The 10,528-nt window shown below is 42.8% G+C and overlaps 1 protein-coding gene across 1 annotated transcript in view; it reads right to left on the reverse strand.

Moving 5' to 3' along the window:
* Positions 1–958: 958 nt before the first annotated feature.
* NEU3 (neuraminidase 3) overlaps positions 959–10,528 on the reverse strand; it is a 13,376-nt gene continuing 3,806 nt past the window's right edge. Inside the window, exons 2-3 of the mRNA XM_012801907.2 lie at positions 8,695–8,906; positions 959–3,707 (exon numbers count right to left, since the gene is read on the reverse strand). Coding sequence (XP_012657361.1) covers positions 2,670–3,707; positions 8,695–8,906 — 1,250 coding nt within the window. The 3' untranslated portion in view covers positions 959–2,669. The remainder of the gene's footprint in view (positions 3,708–8,694; positions 8,907–10,528) is intronic.

The raw sequence follows: 10,528 nt of genomic DNA on the forward strand, positions 1-10,528 counted from the left end.
ACAGCAGCCATGACCCACTCTGTTTCTCGCCTGAGTCCTTATTCTAGATTTCCTCTGTCCCCAACCCTATTTTCTTACTATACCTGAAATAAGGATATAGGGTCTTTCCCAATCAAGAGTTTTCATGCTAGTCATTATAAAGAAAGAAATATGAAGAAAGGGGAAGGAGTAAGTGGAGGCCAATTTAGAAATGGACCTGTTGTAACTATAGATAGGAGATATCTCTGGTCCACAACAGCTTGGAACTAGCTTGACTTCCTTCTTGGATAGTCCTAAAGAAATCTTGATATGCTCATTCTCTTAACCATTAGCCCTAATTATAGGGCTTAGCCTATAATGTTGTTTATTCCTATCCACTGACAGTACAGTACTCAGTGAAGCTGTGCTGAATACAGAGTTTCTCCCACTCAGGAGGGAGCTGCCTTTTTAATCCTCTCCCCTTCCCCAATTCCTCCCTGCACCACCAATCCTGCCTACCCCTACATGCCCACCACCCTCCACTTGCCAGTCTGACAGCTCGTCCCTGACACTGGGCTTCATAAGGAGGAAGCATTACTTCCTCCAACAACCGAAGGTCCTGCATGTCAGGCTAAATGTAAACATTGTTTAGTAGGCCACAGTGATTCTGAACCAAGAAATAGCAATAGACATTGCCTTGCATGATGCACTTAGGAAAAATGTATACAGGCCAGGTACAGTGGCTCACACCTGTAATCCCAGTACTCTGGGAGGCTGAGGTGGGCGGATCACCTGAGCTCCCAAGTTTGAGACCAGCCTGAGCTACAGCGAGACCCTGTCTCTAAAAATAGTCAGCTGTTGTGGCAGATGCCTATAATGCCACAGTACTTGGGAGGCTGAGGCAAGAGAATTGTTTGAGCCCCAGAGACTGAGGTTGCTGTGAGATATGATACCACAGCACTCTACCAGGGCAACAAAATGAGACTCTGCCTCAAAAAAAAAAAAAAAAAAGTATACATGCATGAATGAATGATCATATCTGTGTATTAGGAAAATTACTTTGGCAAATGTATGAGAGGCAAAGGGAATAATTAAAGGCATTCTCTTTCAGTGACTGTTGCACAAAAAAAGATACTTTAGGCCATGAGCTCAAGCAATATGCTGAAGTCAGCAAAGTTAATCTCTACTTTCAACTTGTTAGGACTGTCTTCCACTTGACTGGTACAATTGCAACCCATAGCCTCCTAGGCTATATCCATGACTAAGACTTGCTTACCATGGTCACTACCCAGCACCAAATATATTTAGTTGATACCAGTTTAAGGCATTATTCTCCTGAAAGAAGAACAAAAAATAAATCTCTTGTGATAGAATCTCTGTCACAATAACAGACAATGGTAGAAATAATCAAGGACAGGAACAACCAAACTGGTCTCATCTGAGATACACAGCATTGGCCAAATTCAGCACCTAAGCTATTAGACAAAAAGGCATCCCTACTTCATGAGTAGTGATTCCAGGAGTTCCAAACAGGCCTGATTCAGAGATTTGGAAGTCCAGATCCAATAGTGAAGACCTTCTCCACAGGTAAAGGAGTAGCTGAGCCAAGACATTCTGAAAACAGCAAACTTGAAGGAAACCCAGCAGCCTGGACAAGCCCTTGGACAGATGATTCTAGACACACTGAAGATGCAACTAAGACAATGAGATCAGGAGCTGTCATCACCCCAACTTGTAGCCCAGTATCTACAAACTATCCCCCTCAGTTGCATTTGTTTTCTTGAATTTTTTCCCTCTTCTATCCCCATAATCTGTGAGTTCCTTGAAGGCAGAGATAGTAAGAAGCTTTGTCCAGAGTTTTAAAGTCCTAACCCATGTCTTTTTCATATCAGGAAACATCCTAACAAATGAACTTCAGGCTTATCTTTTACTAGGGTAATGCCATCAGATGCAGTAAGCAGATTATCAAGGACTACTGGCGCTGAGCTTCTTACTTTTCTCCCAAGAAAATGATGCTTTCTGGATGAGGACAGGAAGGTCAAACAGAGCTATAAGTTAAAGAAGGTAAGAAGATTTCATGGTTCTACTATTTTGTCCAATTCTTCTAGAATAGAGAACCTATAGAACTCTGAACATGATGAGAAAGATGAGGGTATTTTTGTTATTAAATTGGAGCAAACAATACTAGTCTTCTTTTCTGCCCTGACACTGGCTTGCAACCTCATATTTGGATGAGGGGCAGGCAAGTCATTTGATGATATAAGTCCTCTGAGATCAGAAGTGTTTTAAGTAGTGACAACTAACTGATCATGGGGCATCTGGTACTCTGCCTCTTCTAGAAATGGGAAGACGAGAAATCACAGAACCAGTCTTTTCATTTTACAGATCGAGACCTGAGGCCCAGAGTTCAGGTGACATGTCCAAGATCCTAAAGGGAGCCAGCGGCAGAGCCAGGACCATATCATGGTCTTCCAACTCCTAGTTCAGTGCTCTTTCCTCTGCAGTAGATATGGCAAAATTTTCACGTTGTTCTTTGGAGTGGGAGAAGTGAAAAAAGGGAGGGAACAAAATACTGTGTTTGGGGATTCTCTGAAGATTCTAGTAACCTCTATTATTCTGGCTGTGGCTGCCATTTCCTTGGAAAGAAAGTTGAGTCACAAGCCAATTAGTTAGACTTGAATTGACTTAAATTCCTACCAGGGCTGGTGCATTCAGTCCCCCTGAATGTGGGTCAGGACCTCTCGGTTTGTAAACAGACGGAAGGCAATCTGCTCACACCCCTGCTTGGTCCCACATTCAAACAAACACGCAAACAAGCCGTCCTCCTCCACAGCAGCCAGATCAGAGTAGCCACAGGGCCCATGGTGCAAAATCCATGGGTGAGACCAGCAGGCAACTTCCAAAGGGGCCTGGTTGAGGTAGATACCTAGGTCAACCCTCCGTTTGCTATTGACTGGGTGTGAGTACAAGAGCCATGATTGTGAGGGTATTCCAGCTTCCTCCTCCAGTCTCAGTGAACTGTCTGGCAGAGTCTGCTGAATGGTGGGAGCATCTTGGCCACTAGGGTTCTGGCACCTGTGTAGGATCTGCAGGGGCAGGAAACTTACAACACTGCCTTGGCAGCCATGTGGGGGCTCACGGAGCTGTTGGCTAAGAGCTGCTCTCTGAAAACATTCACCACTGTCAATGCTAAGAGCCTCTGCCCGGCATCTGTTGGGTGTCCGGGCACTGCAATATAGCACGGAGTGACCAGTCCTCCCAGTCACCTCTGCCACTTCACACTCCACTGTCACCAACGGCCTAATGAGGCTGCCATGGTGCCAGGTGGCTCCTAGGTCATCACTGAAGATCATCAGTGAGTGAGGCCTGACTCGACATGGTATCCTCAAGCAAGAGAACCAGTAAGGGATGTAGTAGGTGTATGCAGGGATGACCAGCCTACCCGACTGCATCTGAATGCCATGACCTGGACCCACAGCAAATGTGGCCCAGTGCTTCACCTCTGGGCCAATGACCTCCTCAGTCAAGTCCCTGACCTCACTCCATGAACGCCCAGCATCCTGACTGCAGATAAAGCAGAGGCGGGCCGCATTCCTGCCTGACACAATCTGTTCATACTCCGTGACATGGCCCCGCACACAGATGAAGAACAGGAACACATAACCACTATTCTTCTCCCACACAGGACAGGGGTTCATGGTGCGGTGACCAGGCAGTGTGGCTTCCATCAGCAGCTTCAGGGGTTCCCACTAGACAAGGGGACATGAGAGAGAGAAAGGAGGAGTGAGATACTAATAGGAAAATATAAGGATTATTAAAAGCATTAGTACTTTTCATAAACAAAAAAATGAATGATATTGAAATCTACAAAATCATGAAGGCCCAAGTGTCACTAAGTACTCAAATATTACAGGATGATTCATAAAGCTGGAAAAAAACAATGCTTAAATATTTTACATGTTGTCCCCTCTGTCTAGGATGATCTTTCTCACTTTATCTAGACTTTCAGGTTGTTTTTTTTCGAGACAGAGTCTCCCTATGTTGCCCTCAGTAGAGTACCATGGCATCATGGCTCACAGCAACCTCAAACTCTTGGGCTTAAGCGATTCTCTTGCCTCAGCCTCCCAAGTAGCTGGGATTACAAGTACCTACAACAACATCCAGCTTTTTTTTTGCTGTAGTTGCCGTTACTGTTTTGCAGACCCAGGCCAGGTTCGAACCTGCCAGCCCCAGTGCCCATGGCTGGTGCCCTAGCCACTGAGCTACAGGCGCTGAGCCTATCTAGACTTTCAAATCATCCTTCAATAGCCAGCTCAAAAGTCACCGCCTTTATGAAGCTTTCCCTTAATTCCCTAATAACTTAGAGCATGTATTGTGTAACACTGTAATCTTTTTGTAACTCTCTCCCTTCCTAGATTACCAGCCTTTTGAGGATAGAAACCAAATTACACTAATTTTTTACGTCATAATTGGAACTAAATAAAAGTAGGAACTAAATAGATAGGATACTATTTATAGGAACTAAATAGGAACATTAGGAACTAAATAAATGTTTTTACAGAGAAGAGGGAGAAAAGAGTAAAGAAGAAAAGAAAAGGAAGGAAAGAAGGGAGAGAGGAAGGTGGGGAGGGAGAGAGGAGAAAAGGAAGGAAATCAAGGCAAACAAATAGGGAAGTTCTAAGAAAATAAAGGAAAATTTAAGACAATGATTTTTTTTCCTTCCTGTACTACATTGGGAAAGCAATTCATAACAGTGTTGTTAAAAGTTCAAGCTTGGAGTCAGAGGCACCTAGTTCAAATGCTGCTTTTTATCACTTTTTTTTTTTTTTTTTGAGACAGAGCCTCAAGCTGTCCCCCTGGGTAGAGTGCCATGGCATCAAAGCTCACAGCAACCTCCAACTCCTGGGCTCAAGCGAGTCTCCTGCCTCAGCCTCCCAAGTAGCTGGGACTACAGGCGCCAACCACAACGCCCAGCTATTTTTTGGTTGCAGCCTGTTTTTTGGTTGCAGCCATCATTGTTGTTTGGCAGGACTGGGTTGGATTCGAACCCACCAGCTCAGGTGTATGTGGCTGGCACCTTAGCCGCTTAAGCCACAGGCGCCAAGCCGTTTATCACTTATTTTGTGATCTTGGTGAATTATTAATACTTAGTCTTATTTTATCTGAATTTCTGCTTCAGTTAAATGGAGAATTTAATAAGGTCCTCACAGAGGAGTTGTTACAAGGATGTAATGAGATAATGCCTAATCAGACATATTACAAAGAAAGCTCTAATCTCCCTAATATAATTTTAAAACCATAAATGATACTAGACATTGGTAAAATGGGTAAAGGACAAGATTAAACAACTCCCAGAGAAAGAAAAAAAATGAAAATATGTTCAATCTCACACTTAAAAAAGAAAAGCAAATCAGAACTAAACTGACATAGCATTTTACGAAGTAGCAAAATCATAAGCAAAAGGGACTTCTCATTACAGGAAACTAAGTAATTGGGCCAACTTCCACTGAGAACTAGAAAAGATAGTTAAAATACTAAAATAAAAAACTGTTTGAAAGCATCAGAGAGCAAACAAGGCAATGATGAATTAATTACAGGCCAGGAACTCAGAGTTCATTCAGAGGTTGGCTGAATATTTCAAGTTGTTTTTCTCTTCAAGGTATCCGTATGAATTTACAAAGAGGTATTTGTCAAAGAGGTAACTGAGAAGCTGAATAATACATTGGACAGCCTTTTGGGACTAGGGAGCAAAACTTGGAGCCTCTGGTAAATCTCATATAATTTGAGACAGAATATTAAAGGGCTAAAACCTAGGAATAGGAGGGGAACTAAGGCAGACCAGCCCTTCCAACTACCACTCCGGAAAAGTGGCTAGCATTACCTACTGAAGTGAAACATACACATACCATATGACCCACTAATCCCAATACCCAGAATGCATGCCGTAACAGCATAACAGCATTATGCATATCATAACAGCTGTCACATTCATAACAGCATTATCTATATCAGCAGTTCTCAATGTGTGGGTTGCGACTCACAGGAACTGTATTAAAGGGCGGTGGCATTAGGAAGGTTGAGAACCACTGATCTATACTCATAATAGCCTACCCAAATACCCAACAGCAGTAGAATGGAACACTTAGTTGTGGTGTAGACATACAATTTGTGGTGTAGACATACAATGGAATACTACGTAACCATGGAAACAAGCAAATTATAGTTGTACACAATTTAGATAAATCTCAAGAACATAATACGGTATTGAACAAAAAAAGCCATACATAAAGAATACATAGACTAAAAATAAGCAAAACTAAACGCTAGAGCTATAAATCAGCATAGTAATTACTTTTGGAAAGGAGAGGGGCCATAAGAGAAGCTTCTTGGGTACTAGTATTATTCTATTTCTTGGAATACTGGTGGTGATTTTTATGAATAATGAGTCCACAAGTATAGCTTTGTCATAACTGTTTAAGTAAAAGGAACTGTCTAGCATCTCTCACATAAATCAAAAGCCAGGAATGATTAAGCTTAGTGAGGAAGGCACATCGAAAGCCAAGAGAGGCCAAAAGCAAAGCCTCTTGTGCCAAACCATTAGCCACATTGTGAATGCAAAGGAAAAGTTCTTAAAAGAAATTAAAATTGCTCCTCCAGTGAACACATGAATGATAGGAAAGCAGAACAGCTTTCTTGATGAAAATGAGAAAGTGTTAGTGGCCTGGATAGATCACACCAGCCACAAAATCCCCTTAAACCAAAACCTAATCCAGAGCAAGGCCCTCTCTTCAATTCTATGAAGGCTGAAAAAGGTGGGAAAGCTGCCGAATAAAATCTGGAAGCTACCAGAGGTTGGCTCATGAGGCTTAAGGAAACAGGCTATCTCCAGAACATAAAAGTACAGGGTGAAGCAATATGTACTGATCCAGAAGGGCAGCTGGTTATCTAGTTAATGATCATTCATGGAGGTAGCTACACTAAACAACAGATTTTCAATAGGAAATATGAAGTGGAAGTTGGCCCAATTACTTAGTTTCCTGTAATGAGAAGTCCCTTTTGCTTATGATTTTGCTACTTCTTCCCATCTTCTGAGGGAAGAAGATGCCATCTAGGACTTTAATAGCTAAAGAAAAGTTAACGCCTGCCTTCAAAGCTTCAAAAGACAAGCTGGCTCTTGTTAGGGACCAATGCAACTGGTGACTTTAAGTTGAAGTCAGTGTTCATTTACAGAAAAACTCATGTAAGATCCTTAAGAATTTCGCTAAATCTACCCTGGCTGTGCTCTGTAAATGGAACAATGAAGCCTAATGACAGCACATCTGTTTATAGCATGGTTTAATGAATGTAACAAGCATACTGTTGGGACCTACTGCTCAGAAAAATAAGGCTCCTTTCAAAATATTACTACTCATTGATAATGTACCTGGTCACCTAAAAGCTCTGATGGAGATGTAGAAGACTAATGTTTTCATGCCTGCTAATATAACACCCATTCTGCAGCCTGTGGATGAAGAAGTCATTTCAATTTTCAAATCTTATTATTTAAGAGATATATTTTATAAGTCTATTGCTGCCATAGATAGTGATTTCTCTGATGGAGCTGGGCAAAATATCTTGAAAACCTTCTGGAGAGGATTCACTATTCTGGATGCCATTCAGAATATTCATGATTCATGGGAAAGGTCAAAACATCTACATTAACAAGAGTTTGGAAGAAGTGGATTCTCACCCTCATTGATAACTTGGAAGGGATCAAGAATTCAGTGGAGAAATTCAGTGCAGATATGATATAAATAGCAAGAGAACTAGAATTCGAAGTAAAGCCTAAAGATGACTATATTGCTCAAATCTCATGATAAAACCTGAATGAGGCTGGGCATCATGGCTCACACCTGTAATCCTAACACTCTGGAGGGCCAAGGAAGGAGGATCACTTGAGGTCAAGAGTTTGAGGCTCGGCGCCTGTGGCTCAAGTGGCTAAGGCGCCAGCCACATACACCTAAGGTGGCGGGTTCAAATCCCCAGCCCGGGCCCGCCAAACAACAATGATGGCTGCAACCAAAAATGGCCAGGCGTTGTGGCAGGCGCCTGTGGTCCCAGCTACTTGGGAGGCGGAGGCAGGAGACTCGCTTGAGCCCAGGAGTTGGAGGTTGCTGTGAGCTGTAATGTCACGGCACTCTCCCCAGGGGGACAGCTTGAGGCTCTGTCTCAAAAAAAAAAAAAAAAAGAGTTTGAGACCAACCTGAGCCAGAGTGAGACCCTGCCTCCACAAAAAATAAAAAACTTAGCTGGGTGTGGCCGCATGCACCTATAGTCCAGCTACTCTGCAGGCTGAGGCAGGAGGATCTGTTGAACCCAGGAGTTTGAGGTTGTTGTGAGCTAGGCTGAAGACAGGGCACTCTAGCCTAGGGCAACAGAGTGAAATTCTATCTCAAAAAAAAAAAAAGAAAATTTAGTTTAGGTCTGCTTCTACTGCTGTATTACAGTTGCATGATCATTAGCAAATGGCAACATCTGCAAATTGTGACTGTCAATAGTACCTATGACACACTGGCTATGAGGACCTAATGTGCTCCAGGCATACAATAAACACTAAGACAGAGCCATTTGTTTTTTTACTGTTTTTCACCTCCTCAGCTCCCCTCACGCTGATGGGATAAGGAACCATCCTTGAAGTGCTCTGAGCTCTGTGGAGGGAAACTGAGGTCCAGATTCAGATCTGGGATGAAGAGTCACCTGTACAGAGCGCCCGATCCTCACCCCTCGCCTCAGCACCAAGTAGAGAGCATCTTCATCCCTGACTGTGGAACGCTTCTCTGCAAAGGCCAGGAAGGTGTGGAAGGGAGGCACATAGAGCAGGGCTGGGATACGGTAGGTAATCCCTTTCTCATCTTCCTGCTGGAACAGACAGCTGTTGATGGTGCATGATGTCACTTCTTCTATGACGTCTGCAAGGACATGAGGCAGCTCAATATGTGTCCATCTCCATATGCTGGCCTGCATATCAATTTGGTTCTATTGGCTAGGCGTGGTGGCTCATGCCTATAATCCTAGCCTTCTGGGAGGCCAAGGTGCGTGGATTGCTTAAACTCAGTTGTTTGAGACCAGTCTGAGCAAGAGTTTCCTAAAAAATAGGAAAACTGAGGAAAGAGGATCACTTGAACCTAAGAGTTTGAGGTTCCCGTGAGCTATGATGATGCCACGGCACTCTACCGAGGTTGATAAAATAAGACTTTGTCTTGAAAAAATATATATTTTTTGTTCTATCATTCCATTTCTAAAGAGTAAAGGGGAGGTGCAGATGTACTCAAAGGTAACGTATGATCTCAGTGGCACAAAGCAAGCAATATACATTCTCATTTAATAAATCTATTCTCCAGACTGAGAACCCTAAGCAGCCAGTGTCAAGTATGTATCTCTCCAGAGATGTTCTGCACTTGTTTCTGCCAAATATCTGCCATAATAACCTACTAATCTAGGGCCATTACCAGCCTGGGCTAGTTTTTAATGTTATTTTCTTGGCTTGGAGTTTCTGGGCCACTCAGGTAATATGAATATAAACTCAGGTCATGAGTGAATGCCAATGGTTTAGAATCGTCTGGGAAAACTTTTTTCCTATATAAGAGGCTAGGATAAAAGGAAATCTTCCTTGTCATCTCATCTCTCCATGACAGTGGGGAGATTTTTTTTCTTTCTTGGTTGCTATGGTTTGAGTATTTGTCCCCTTCAAAACTTATGTTGAAACATAATCCCCAATGGGACCGTACTGAGAGATGGGGCATTTAAGAGGTGATCTGGCAATGAGGCTCTGCTCTCACGAATGGGTTAACAAATTAATGGGTTATCATGGGAGTGGCATTAGAGGCTTTATAAAAGGAGAGAGATCTGAGCTAGCATGTTAGCATGCTCAGCCCCCTTATCATGTACTGCCCAGCAGTGCCTCAGGACTACAGAGTCCCCATTAGCAAGAAGCCTGCAGCAGATGTGGCTTCCTGCCTCCATAATTCTAAGAAATAAATTCCTTTTCTTTATAAATTACCCACTTTCAAGTATTCTGTTATAAACAACAGATAATAGACTGACACTAGTCCACCATATCAGAGGATGTACACCCTACACAGAATATAGATTTTCAAGGGACCTAGCTTGCCTTGGGATCTCAGTCCCAACTATATTCTAACCCATGTGGCTTTTTTTGCTAACAACAGTACTAATAAAGCCCAAAATTCTGCATAAGTGGGACCAGCAAATACACAGTGTAGCTGGGGGCAGGTTAAGGAGCAGACTACTCTGTTTACAGTTCATGCTTGGTAGGCTCTGGAAGATTTCTCTTACTTTCTTGCAAATTCAGCTACTTAGGGCTTTGTTATATTTTATCCATCATTTACAAGTTAGTCAGCCTGCCTTAATGCTGACAATGAAAGCTTCCAGGTGCTTGTCTCAAAGAATTCCAGGTATTCCACTTCTCAGAGGCCCAAAACAGCAATTAAGCCAAAGAGACAAAAAACAGGCTTAGAATTACATTTTTCTCAAACCCTCTGTCATCTGTTGGGGTGCAGCCCCCCCCCCC

Source organism: Otolemur garnettii, unplaced genomic scaffold (genome assembly GCF_000181295.1).
Source record: "Otolemur garnettii isolate 467f Iridium unplaced genomic scaffold, OtoGar3 scaffold00001, whole genome shotgun sequence".
NCBI classification, from domain to species: Eukaryota; Metazoa; Chordata; class Mammalia; order Primates; family Galagidae; genus Otolemur; species Otolemur garnettii.